The sequence below is a fragment of the Larus michahellis genome, chromosome 8 (genome assembly GCF_964199755.1).
Source record: "Larus michahellis chromosome 8, bLarMic1.1, whole genome shotgun sequence".
In the NCBI taxonomy this organism is placed as follows: Eukaryota; Metazoa; Chordata; class Aves; order Charadriiformes; family Laridae; genus Larus; species Larus michahellis.
Genome location: NC_133903.1, coordinates 48,382,582 through 48,395,923, shown reverse-complemented (window position 1 = coordinate 48,395,923; position 13,342 = coordinate 48,382,582). Strand labels below are relative to the sequence as shown.

Here is a 13,342-nt window from a genome sequence, read left to right as displayed (position 1 = left end):
GATGAGAGTCCTGACTTAGACAGGAGCCGCTGGTGCTGATGCCACAGTTAGCATGCTCTCCTGCCTCTGGAGGCCAGGAGCAGAGTCCATGGGATGTGCACATGGCGGTTTGAAAGTCCCTTCAGCAGCCTGTGTAGCTGCATTTGTTCGTCAGTGACCACAGCAAGTGGTGTCCCTCTCAGTCTTCACAGGGCTGTCAGGAAGCTGTGTTTGTAGACAGCCAGGCTTGAGTCTGCCATCATCCTTGGCAAAACCCCTGCTGGCTCCACCCTGAGTTTTGCCAGAGCAAGGACCCTGCCTCATATTAGTAATTACTGTATTTCATCAAGAAAACTTTGGTAGCTGTCATTCTTCTCAATACAGTGAGGAACTTCCCAGTTTTGGAAAGGGTGTGCAGCTGTGGAGGTGGTGGGAAGGTTGGGATCCAGATCCACTCTCTGCACACAGCAGGACGGGTGGCACCTGGGTCCACCAACACAGCGGGGCTGGGTGGTGTCCTGCGGGGAGAAGGGGCCATGTCCGGCACCCCGACCCCCATCCCTGCCCCGAACAGATCCACAGGCAGGAGCTCCTGCAAGCAGCGGCAACTGGCGCTGTCAGACTGTCCTCTCCTCCGAAACCACGCAGCTGAACAGAGGTGGGCACTTGGGAGGAGGCTGGAGTTGCAGCTGCTGCAACAACCTCCGAAGAAAGCTTCCAGATCCTCAGGGATCTTGGATGGGTTTCTATCAGCATGAACCTGCTCCCGTCTTGTTGGAGGAAGGTGATTCCTCCTGAGGCATCTCAGTCTGAGTGGAAGCTGGATAGCTAACAGTGCAAGGAGGACAAACACACATTGTGCAAACACACAGAGAGAGGTTTCCGTCCATCCTCCTGTGAGGCTGAGGAGCCTGGTGACCCTCCTGGGGCGGCCATACCGGCAAGGACTGCTGAGGTACAGGCTAGGTGCTGCCAGCGCCATGCAGGGCCCAAGTCCTTGACCTGCCCTCCGCCCCGCTGCTCGGCGAGGCCCCGCTACCCCTGGTTTCGAGGGGCCGGGGAAGGCGGCGCCTGTGAAGGCGGCGCCTGTGAGGACATGTCGCCTCACGCCCGGGAGCGGAGTGGGGTCAGAGCGGCCGGCGCAGGGCTGAGGGGAGGGCGCGCGCCTCAGGGCATCCCCTCAGGATCGGGCTGCTCTCAGTTCCTGCCCGGCACAAGCCCCGCTTGGACGATTTTGTGACCTTTTTTTTTTTTGAGTGCGGGAATGTCGAAACTTTCCGATTTTCCGTCAGGGAAGCGCCACGCAGGTGCCGGCGCGGCTGAGGGGCGGCTGGCGAGGCGGGAAGGCCGCCATCGCCCCCTGGCGGCGGCCCTGGGCGGCGGCGGCGGCGGCGGAGGGAGGCGCGGGCGGGCCGGGGCGGCTGCGCCAAACTTTCCGCCGGAGCCCGAGTTCGGCCTCCCCGGTGCCGTGTGCGCCGAGCAGCGCCCGCCTTCCCCGGGGCGCCGCGGCAGCCCCCGTTCGCCGCCGAATTTTAAAGGAAAAAAAAAATATTGACTTTTAAAACTTTTTTATTTTCCGGCTTTATTCCGCTCCCTCCCCTCCCGCCCCCCGCTCTCCCTCCCCATCCGCGTCCCGAACCGGCGGGGCGGGAAGGGAGCTTCTCCGGTCTGCAAAATCAAAGCATGGCGGAGGCTGGCGATGAGAACCGTCCTCCCCAAAGCATCCAGCGCCTCTGACAAGCCCGGAGCCAGAGAGGGTGGGGGTGGGAAAGGGCGGGAGGGGGGAGAGCATGGGAGGGAGGGGGCGGCCAGTCCTTCCCCCTGCACTTGTCAGATGCAGATGGGACTGGCAAAGTTTGTTTGAATAAAAAAAAAAAAAAAAAAGGCCAAAAGAAAAAAAAAAGGGGGAAGAGCAGGAGGAGGGAAAAAAAAAAAAAAAAGATCCTAGAAATCCAAAAAGGCTCATCTGGGAAGGAGAGAGAGGAGAGCGAGAGGAAGCGGGATGCAACTCAACCTGACGCTGATCTGCTTCGTCTTCGGGGGGTTCCTGCCCGACGCCGCGGCCCGGCGGGAGCAGATGGACACGGGGCAGTGCGACCTGCCCCGCTCGGTGAGCCGGGCCGGGCCGGGCCGGGCCGGGCCGGGGGGCGCGGCCGCTCGGGGATGCGCGGCTGGCGGCGGAGATCCGCGGGAGCCGCCGGGGCGCGGAGGCTGGGGGGGGACACGGGGGGGACACGGGAGTCGGGGAGGTGAAGAGAGGGAGGGAGAGGCCCCCCCCCCCCCCCCCCCCCCCCGTGCGTGTGCGCGCAGTCCCCACGGACACGGGTCTCCCCGCAGGTGTGGCGCTGCCCCGCGTGTCCCCCCCGCGGGGGGCGCCGGTCCCGGGAGGATGCGGCCGTGGGGGAGAGCGGGGGTCACGGCGGGTCCCTGCCCCAGGCGGGTCCCTTCGCGCCCGTGGGCGCTGCTTGCTCCGATCCTGGCTGGGGCTTTTGTGGGGAGCTGGGGGAAAGGGACACCCCCCCCACCCGAGGGTGGTGTTCCCCCCGTGGGCTGCCTCCTGCCCCTCTCTCCCTCCGCTGCTGAAGGGTCCCCCCTTCTCCTTCCCTTTAGCAAGGAGAGCTCAACTCCTTCCTCTGGACCATCCGCCGCGACCCCCCCGCCTATCTCTTCGGCACCATCCACGTGCCCTACACGCGGGTGTGGGACTTCATCCCCGACAACTCCAAGGCTGCCTTCCACGCCAGCTCCAGTGTCTACTTCGAGCTGGACCTCACTGACCCCTACACCATCTCTGGACTGGCCAGCTGCCAGATGCTGCCCCACGGGGAGAACCTGCAGGACGTGCTGCCCCGGGAGCTGTACCGCCGCCTCAAACGCCACCTGGACTACATCAAGCTGATGCTGCCCCACTGGATGACCCCAGACCAGCGGGGCAAAGGGCTCTACGCTGACTACCTCTTCAACGCCATAGCTGGTAACTGGGAGCGCAAGAGGCCCGTCTGGGTGATGCTTATGGTGAACTCCTTGACGGAGACAGACATCCGCTCCAGAGGGGTGCCAGTGCTCGATCTCTACCTTGCCCAGGAGGCCGAGAGGATGAAAAAGACGACAGGCGCGGTGGAGAGGGTGGAGGAGCAGTGTCACCCGCTGAATGGGCTCAACTTCTCCCAGGTAAGGAGGCTCCTGGGCCTCGTGGCTTATCCCAGGAGGTGGGGACCATTCTCCTGGCGTTTTGGTTGGGTTTTGGGGGCGAACCCCAAGCCCATTGCAGCGGGGTGGATTGCTTGTGGGCTCCAGCGGCCTTTGCGTTGGGCTGCCCCTTCTCCATTGCGCCTACCCATGCTGCCTGCAAAAAAAACCCTGTGTTGTGTGCAGCAAGTACTGCGTGTTTATGATGTGTGTTATTCATTTGAGAGGCAAATGTCCAGGGTGTGAGTGTGTGTGTCCACTGGCTTGCCACTTACGAGGGAAACTTCCACGCCTCCCATCCTGTCCTGGAGCTGGGTAAAAAGTGCTTGCCTTTTTTTTTTTGTTTGCTTGTTTTTCAAGTAAAGCAGCTCTGTGGTACTTGTCAGGAAAAGGATGAAACTTGAACAATGAAAAAAGAAATTTCAACATTGTTCAAATAGTTCTAAGTACGTGCAAACTGTCAGTCGTCTTTTTAGTAGTCACTCCAGGTCAAAGCAAACTGGCTCACGTTGCCCTCACGTACTGGGGGAAATTAAGTGTTCGATCGGCATGGATTTTTTTCTCATTTTAGAACAGGTAAAGTTCAGCAAAAAGAAAAGGATGTAGATTAAGAAACAGAAGTTATTGGTGTAACTGGACTCCAGAATTCTTTCAGTGGATTTAGCTTTAAACAACCAAGTACTAAGCCATGCAATCTATTTCATTTCGGTGGATTAATCAGGAACACAGTCACAGCTATTGACTTTGCTTTGTGAAACTGTTTATATGAAATCAGATTTACTAGAAATTCAGGAAATGAATGTGTGTGGAAGAAAACAAATAATCCAGGGGAAATTTAAGATGGTGTCAGTTACTGCTATGATATTTCGTTTTTAACCTGCTTTTCGTCATTAGTTTTGGATCAGGCTATTTCCAGTTTTATCTTACTGTCTTAGTTTGAGCAAAAAAATTCTTGCTGATGTGGGAATAAGGATTAAAGGACTGATCTTTGGTGTGATTAAAATGTCCTTCGAGTGCCTTCACCCCCTTCTCTCCTGAAGTGTAGTGGGAACTGTTTTAAGGGGAAGAAGTCTGGCTTTCACTAACATTCGGTTCATACGATATTTTAACTAGAAGTCTAACTTCGCGTACAGCCTTCAGAGGAGAAGATTGGTCGCATACACTTTTGGAGGGATTTTCTTGTTTATCAACAAAAATAATTAAAAGAAAGCCCCTCAGGACCTTTGCATTAATTAACACACATGCAAAACAAGGAATTCGTTTTACCTTGTTCTGTTTGAAGGGTTTAAGTGCCTATCCTCCCTGTTGAACCCCTTTTTAAGGTGAGGCAAAAATAATTAACCATTCCAGGCATCCAATAGCATTTGGTTGTATTAGGTCAAAAATGTCAGTTAGAATCAAGCACATGAAAGCACTTGGTTAAAAATGTACCACTTGGAAGCCTTTTAAACGTGAATCATATTACGTTTTTTTCTTTTTAGAGAGAACGAGCGCGACAGAGAAAGGAAAACGGACAGAGTACAAAACTCACTGCTGCTCTTACCATAATTTTGTTTTTCTCTCATCCTAAATTTTAAAGAAACACAAATTTCCCCTTTTGTTTTGCTACAATAATAATCTAAAAAAGAACAGCAAAGGTATTACTGCTATTGGGAAGTAAAGGACAATCATTTAAGCAAAAAGTTTGTGCTGATTAAACAAATACATTACATTTTAATTATTACAGAGAATTGACATTGCTGCTAAAATAGATCAGCATTCAGGAGGATTTTTCCTAGACTGAATCTTTTTCTGGGAACAAGGCCACCACAACAACAGGAGACAAAACTAAACAAAACAAACCAGATATTTATTTTCTTGCTTCCTCTAGATTTCATGCATCCTGACACCTGGCTAGTTGTTTAACAATAGTAATTTGTAATGTTATCACACTGTCTGGCAGTCCTACCGCTTGGTGTATTACAGTGCTAATTTAGTGGAGTGGATTACTATTGCTAGGTTTCGCCTCCCAATTTCAGGTCTTGGAGTCTTCCTTAAGCAACACGTAATTAAAACACACTAAAATGGAAATCAGAAATTGAGCAGCTTTTGTCTTGTAGTGTGTTTGCACAGTTTGATGAGAACATCTGTGATAAATTACGGTCCCAAATCTGCTAAGGGCATCAGCAGTTTTTACCTGTTTTCAGCATTACTGTTACAGGAATACTGCACATAATTTCTGCATTCAGAATTCAAGTTTTAAAACTGTGCCTTGCTGAATAATGTCAATGCTTTTGTCTCCCCTGTCCCCAAAGTCCAGTATTTTTGCCCTAAGCAAATTAAAAAAGAGAAAAAGCTTTTTTTTTTTCACTTCTTCCCCTCAAAGGCAGCTTTGTGCTACTGCAAATATTTAATCTGACTACATGCACCAAATCGGTTAATCTGATACCGCGAGGAGGAGGAAATCTAGGAGTGGTCCTGGTGTGGTACTTGGTTTTGATCTGCTCTGAAAGAAAGCGGATACACTTGCATTTTTGACCAGGAACGATCTTTGAAACGTTCTGTGCGTTGCTTTGAAATGTTGATTGTCTTAGCCGGATGAAAAGATTAAGGTGGCTCATATAATTAGCTGCTTCCTGGAGAGCCAGCTCTTGCAGGTAGAGCACGGGCACATTGTTTTCTGTTGTAAACGCAGAAACTTTGTAGTTTGATGCTCTGCTCCCCCTGAAATAGAATCATAGAATGGTTTAGGAAATCTCTGCTCAGCGTTCAGTGCTGCTCTCCCAAAGTGGCACTGTTGGGATTGCCCTCCTTTCCCCATGACTTTTCCTACTTGCTTTCCACAGGGATGGCGGAGGAGGGAGCATCCTCGCTCCCCCCAGGACTCTGGTCACACAAAGTCCGGGACCTTGGTATTGCATAGCTGGTGGCAAGGTGTCTCAATTGCAGCAAAAGGCTGGGTTGGGAGCCTGTCAGGAGGGGAACTCACATCAGGTTTGGGTCAGGTTGAAATTTCCCCGCTCCTTTGTGTATGAAGTTTCAGGGTTTTCACTGGAGGTGGCACAGAGGGAGCTGAGCCGCACAAAGAAGGGGAAGCAGACGGCTTTTCTGTCAGACAGCACAGATGTTTATTTACAGAGTGGCCAGAAAAGTGCAAAATCAGGTGTGCCAGGACTGAGAAGAGCTGGTGAGGGGGGGGATGGCATTCAGGGCCTTCTCTTGTAGGGGTCCACTGCAGCCGGCGCCATGACAGGCCGTGAGGACTTGTCCACATGGCCTCCCGAGGGCCAGCTGGGGAAAGGATTGATCCTTCCCTCATCTTTGTGACCCTCACACAAATCTGTAGTGAAAAGCTGTCCCCAGGCTGACATACGCTGTTGCGGGAGCAAGGAGGATGGTGACGGTGACACCTACAGCTGCTCAGGTCTGTCTGTGTCCACCCTGTTCACCCAGGGCTGTGGCGGGACCCCTGCTCAGCACCCTCGGGCAGCATCACCTCCCCACGAGGAGCCTGTGCGGTCGGCAAGGGGAACGTCCTACTCCTCTACCCCAACTGCTCCACCCTGGGGAGGTGGATGGCAGCTCTCGCTCATGTGTGGTTCTGCCTCTCAGCAGGATCCCCGGACTGAGACAGCGTTCATATCCCTTCCTCCAAGTTAGAAATAAAACCCCTCTCCCGTCCCATCCCGACCTTGCTCTCTTGAGGGAGAATCTGCATTCAGCCTGCGCCAGATGCCCTAAATCCCAAGGTTTGTGAGGAGAATTTTGTGTCAGGGCCAGACTCCATCCTGACCTGTCGGCGGGGGAAGCTGTCAGGCCGGAGGGGAGCCGCCGGCACCCCCTTTCCTCTGCCTCCCCTAGTCTGGGCTTGCGGAGCCCTGACTCTGGTCTTCTCCGGCCTGTATCATTTCCAACTGCAGGGGGAGATGTTAAATATCAAACCAGTGTTGATTGGATCAGAGACGGCCTCAAAGAAAGAAACCTTAGACCGTGCCAGATTAAACTTCACACTTCACCATTCTTCCCTTTTCATTTCTTTGCCGCCTCGTTCTCTGCACAAATAAACCTTGTCTCCCTGCTTCCTACCGATGAGACAGCATTCAAGGGGCAGGAATGACTTTGTTAACAAAATCAGTCTTCATTTCCCAGGTCCTGCTGTTCTATCAAACCCTGGGACATGGCGGCTTTGATTACTCTAGTGATAGGATTAGAGGGGGAACAAGTGCTGGTTAATAAAAGGCCGATGGGTGGTCCATCACGTTTGGTCACTGACAGATCTGGAGTCTTGGAGCTGGACCTTCAGTGGCAAAACAGCATGACGCAATAAATACATAGACAGGGCCACGGCCTGGACTTGCTATTCCATCTCCCCTGTCCACCTGAAAAACTAAACAGTTCTGTGATCACAAAGCTGGGACTCTTGGAGCTGGCGGGGACCGGTATAGCCGACTTCAAGGGAAATTTGCCTGTTTATACTAATGAAAGATCCAGGCTCAAAGTTTTCTGAAGCGGATTAAAGGGCTCAGTTTCAGAGCTAGTTGACTTTTGACAGTCTGTAGTTTATTTGAGGCAGTATTATTAATTTTTTAATTTTATTTTCTTACAGGAAAAGTGGTTTTTGCCTAATAGAAATTGTGCCTTTTTGCTTTAAAAAAATTTCAGGCTTCATGAAAAGGGCACGAGTTATCAAGAATAGCTTAGTATCATCTGTTTTGATTGCTGAATGTTGTTGAAAGAAATGTTGTTAAAAGTTTTGATTATACATGGTTATACATAGAGCACATAGTTTTCATCTTGCTGGCTTTAATTAAACTATCACCCCCTTCACCTCCCTGCACCTTGGGGTAAAAAAATTCCCCCTGTAAAATTGACCTCGGGGTAGAAATTCATACAGCAGAAATAGAAATCCTTCCATTTCACTCCCTTTGAACACTAGTGGAGCTGCTTTAGGTCTTTACCAGGGGAACTGTTGGAGCGTTAAACTATGCAGGTATTAAAACTACAGTAGTCGCAGTAACACCTGAAAGGATCAGCAGCTGACATTTTATAGCTGTAACTAACTGTACGTGTTGCTCTTTAAAGCTAGTTACTGTGTGCTTCTTCACCACAGCCCCCTTGAAAGGCCCACCCTGGCATTTGATGCCTATTAAGAAAAAAGCCAGTCAGTTACCGATGGCTCGAGGGGCAGCTGGCAATTCATCTATTATATTTATTATGTATATAACTGCAAGAAGTGTTTTTAGAACAGGTTAGATATGAGCCCTTCCATTCCGTCTGATCCTTCACATCTCCCTTGGTAAGATTCAAGCCCAAGACAGGTGTACCTGCCACCCATGAGCAGATCTGCAGAGGATTCTGCCGGTTGACTTGTTTGCAAAATTATGGGTGCTGCTTGTGATCGGTTTTAAGCAGGAACTGCATCTTTGTAAGGTGGGCTTTGAAAAGAATAATTCCCCAGAAAACAGTGGCAAACAAGTCTGGCACTCTAGGGAGTCCCTGCTATATTTGAGGCAGCCCAATGTTACCGACGTATAGAAGTCAAATTGCAGAATTGGGCCATTTTTTTCTGTGTGTGTGGTGAGAGGTGAGGTCAGAGTGGCGTCTCCGGCTCCAGCGATGCCTGGTCCTGGCTGCAGGGAGCCCTGGTACCCCTGCAGTGTGAGAGGCACGGGGAGCGCCCAGGCACACGCTTCATTCCCTGGAGGAGATTCACTCCCCGAGCTCTGCTTCGGGAAAGGGGGAAGAAGAGGGACATTTCACCCAAATCCATCCCCATAATTAGGCACTAACGCTGCTTTCAGATCCCTGTGGGATCTCCCCTGGAGCAGTTTGCCACCTCCAAACTGCTCACCCACTAAGTGCAAAATACCACCCCCTGCTTTTAGTAAATGATATTTCCACAGCAATGATTTTCTCTCTGTTGTCAGCTGTCAGTTTCTGATGCTGTTGTAGCAGCAGTCAGGATCCTGCCCAGGGCCCAGAGTGCTTTGCTTATAAACAGAACGAACCATTGACCTTAAAAACCTCAACTTCAAGTATAGTGCAACCTACAGTCCTCAGAAAGTCTTTAACAGCCTCCCCTCAGCTCCCTAGTGAGTAGCAATCCATGTTATAAAGCCAGCCCACATCATTCAGGCTAGTCAGAGGTTCCTGTATTGAAAAGGCCAGAAATGATCTTAAGCAAGGGCACTCATTCACCCTGCACGCCTGCAGAGATGGAGATCAGCAGCAGGACTCCTGGCAAAGCATATTTGGGAACTTCAGAGGGACATACTATAAAATAACAGGTTTCCCCTGTGCTAGGCTTTACACTGCAAACCCTTATTAATCTCTTCACTGTCATTAGGAGTTGATGAGACAGGTAAAAGGCAGAAGAAATCACAAAGTTATTCCTTCAGCCACATGAAATTGGTGTGATTTCTTTCATCTTTTGGTCCTATTAGAGGGGTTCCCTGCATGCTTGGATGAGGGACTGCAAAATGACTTCCCCAGAGCACAGCGTTTAGGATAGGACAAACCCGGAGATTTTCAGCAACAACCAGTGTTTTGGAAACTTCATTTTTTTTAACTTTCAATAGTCAGAGTTAGAAGAGCCCTGTTTTGCAAGGAAACGTATCTGCCTCGTGTCCACATACTTTTCCAAATCCTTCTTTCAAGAGAACAAGCAGTTCAGATCCTAGATGCTACCAGACTTAAAATCCACAGAAAGCACTGCGGGTTGAGCACAAAACTTCATTATCTTTCTGCACCTCTCAAAGTATTTATGGGCTGCAGTCAGTGAGACATTTTTCTGAACATTGAAACAATTTGTCAACCTAATATTCTTTCTATAACCCATGAAGCATTATGGTTTCCAGCTTGCTCGAGACACCAGAAATTAAACTGGTGCCTGCAGAGCTGAAAACTGCAGATATCAGTGTTTGAACTTAGTATCTCAGTTCTTGGATGGGAATTGGAACAAGGCTGTGCTCTCTGCAGAGTGGGAACAGACATATAACTAAAATGCATGACTGGTTGTATCTGTCGCAACAGCTAGTAGTTATGGCATCTCATTCATCTCTGTGGATTTGCTTTTTGTGGTGCTCTAGAGAACATTATAGCTGCCTTGTGTCATTGTTATTGTTTATTGCATCTAGTTGTCATTTAAATGCACAGAGAATTAGAAGTGACACGGTTAATACCTGTGTCAGCAGCTCAAGCAGGAATTAGCACAGATGACTGCTACTTTTATCACTAATTATTCCAACAGCAGTCCTTAACATTTGGGTTTCCAATTTTTAGAGCTTCTGCTGCAAGTCATTTCAGGACTTCTAGCACAATATAAATGAAAGTTGCTAAAAACTGTAAATTAAAACCATGTGTTCAGCATTTTGGGATGAATGTTGTATGACTTGAGGAGGCTCATTAGCAAAAGTATTTTTAGTTTGAATGAGATCAAAGACCCTAGATTTTCCACTCTGAGGGTCATTTAACATAGGCTGAGACACCCCATTTCTCATTGTACATAGACTCCCATAGGCCAGTTATGCCTGAAGAAATCATCATCCCTGAAATATTGCAATTAGATTTATTATCAGTGGATCACTGCTGATCACCTCTGACCAGGCACTGGGACAACACTGAGGGTTGAAGAGTCTTGCAGATGTCAAAAGGGAGTTTTATTACTGACTTCTTCAAAATCAGGAGGATTGCAGCCCATACCAGTGGGTAGCAGTGTTAGATGTAAAAGACCATTGGTATGAATCAAATCCTGTATGTTATACTCATTCCATCGTATCCCTTGAAGCCAGGGATAACACTGAACCATTCGCAGGAACTCCTGTTGGCAAACAGAGGAAGGATTGTAAAAAAAGAAAAATAAAGTGTTCTGATTTCTTTTTTTCCTAGGCTCAGTTAACGTGAAAGTTACGAAACCTTTCAAATGAATTCCAGTCCAGAGGTTCTTGATGCTTGGGTATCCCTGCAAAATTTACTGAGATGGGCGTAGAGAAAAGCTAGCAATTTAGTCATTGCCAATGTGTTAGCTGTAACCATGCAATTAAGGGAATAACACTAAATGCTTTACGTTTTCCCCACATTTCATCAAACTTGCTTCTTCTACCCTAACTCTTGTGTTGGGGCACTCGTCGGGAGACACAGATATCTCCAATACATAAAACAGAGAAGAAGCTGCCTTCATAGAGCAAAGCGATATTCCTCAGGCTCCCTTTGTGAGCCAAGGAATAAGAAAAAGGAAACAGAAATCTTCAAGTTACTTTCAAACCTCTTTCCATTTTAATAAAAGTCAACTTACGAGGAACACAGGGAAAATATTTCTTTAAAGTAGGAGATTCTATATCTTGAAAGTGTCCCCTCAATATTTTAGAGACTGTATTAAATCCAAGGTCTCCATTAGGCTCTCTCACTTTTGTTAACAATCACAATGAAGACTGATTATTCTCTGTACACTTTCTGCCACCACACAAATTTTGCTTTCCTTTGATTTCTTGCAGGCTTTTCCTATTACAGGTGACAGCGTAATAGTGATGGGGAATATTTATTTAAATGTAAGACAAAATGCTCATGGTATAGGAGTTTGCAGAGTCAGCAGAGGGGGAGAGGGCAAAAGAGTGATTTGAGAAACATGCTCAGCTTTTTGAAGGTCTTTGTATTTCTGGCATGTGATTGATTTACAATTTTAGAAATCATCAAGATTAATGTTATTCCAGCAGTGAAATGTGATGGGACATGTCCCAGTGTGTCCCACTGGTTCTAAAGCACTGGTAAAATCATCATAGAACTATTAACTGGAAAAGAGCTAAGGCTTGCACCATCTGAAGAGCGGGTTCTGACATACTGGGAGCCAGCTGGGATGCTAACTTGTAGCTTGCTAGTAGGATGCTTACTTGTAGCTCATGTAATTCTTTATTTTTCGTATATCACAGAAGCAAAAGAGGCGCAACTATGCTCAAGGGTCTCAAAATGATTTTTTAATAAGAGTTAAATAGTCCTTCTTTTTCATAATGACTTTCTTTCCTGATTAATACAGAAAAAAACTAGAAAGAACATTCTCAAAAAAGTTCATTATTTGCTTGCTGAGGGAAATAACTCGCTAAGACATAGAATCAAACTCAAGTTTCTAGAACGAGGTTATAGCCAAAACAATTCTAAGGTTTCTGGGCCCCTCTGTACAAGAGGGACATTGAAGTGCTGGAGCATGTCCAGAGGAGAGCTACCAGGCTGGTGAGGGGTCTGGAGACCAGGTCATATGAGGAGAGGCTGAGGAAGCTGGGCATGTTTAGCTTGGAGAAGAGGAGGCTGAGGGGAGACCTCATTGCCCTCTACAACTGCCTGAAAGGAGGTTGGAGAGAGGTGGGTGTTGGCCTCTTCTCCCAAGTGAATAATGACAGGACCAGAGGAAATGGTCTGAAGTTGCAGCAGGGGAGGTTTAGATTAGATATTAGGAAGAATTACTTTACTGAAAGAGTGATCAGGCACTGGAACAGCCTGCCCAGGGAGGTGATTGAGTCACCATCCCTAGAGGTGTTTAAGAAACGTCTAGATGTGGCACTTCAGGGCATGCTCTAGTGGCAGAGATTGTAGGTTGTTTGGTTGGACTCGATGATCTCAAAGGTCCTTTCCAACCATGAAGATTCTATGATTCTATGATTCTAATATGGCCTGGCCTTCAAACAACTGGGATGCTATGTTGGGAGACAGCTGCAAGCAAACTGAAGTTGAGTTCTTTCAGCATTTCTCCTTTTCATTTGCAGAACACCAGGGAGATATTTCCTTTGCTTAAGGGTGTGAGCATCAGGTCATGAGACCAGGTTATACCATCCTGAAATAATCCAGGTCTTTTGTTGGTGAGATGAAGTTCAGAGGGTCAAGGCAGCAGGCATTCGCAGGCATGAAACACTACTCAACTTCATGGATTGCCTTGTCGCTGTATGCAGACTTGTGCTGACTAGCTTTTTACCCAGCTAATTGTGTGAGGCCAGGGAGGATTTTCTTTATTAACTCAAGTGGCTTGGCTGTGAAATGAGACATACTGTACAGTATATAATTCAAGCTCAGTTTCAAAGGCATTTTTGTTGAAGCTGGGTATCCAGAGAGACCTGAGCCTTTAACATGCATGCATCTGAAATGCGCTCTAGAAACTTAAGGTCAGCATTTACACTGGTTCATGTTCCAGTAATGGAATAGTACTTGCTTT

General features: G+C 48.2%; 1 protein-coding gene across 1 annotated transcript in view; it reads left to right on the top strand.

Moving 5' to 3' along the window:
• Nucleotides 1–1,419: 1,419 nt before the first annotated feature.
• Nucleotides 1,420–13,342, top strand: part of TRABD2B (TraB domain containing 2B) — a 302,420-nt gene continuing 290,497 nt past the window's right edge. The window contains exons 1-2 of the mRNA XM_074597780.1: nucleotides 1,420–2,089; nucleotides 2,590–3,150. Coding sequence (XP_074453881.1) covers nucleotides 1,982–2,089; nucleotides 2,590–3,150 — 669 coding nt within the window. The 5' untranslated portion in view covers nucleotides 1,420–1,981. The remainder of the gene's footprint in view (nucleotides 2,090–2,589; nucleotides 3,151–13,342) is intronic.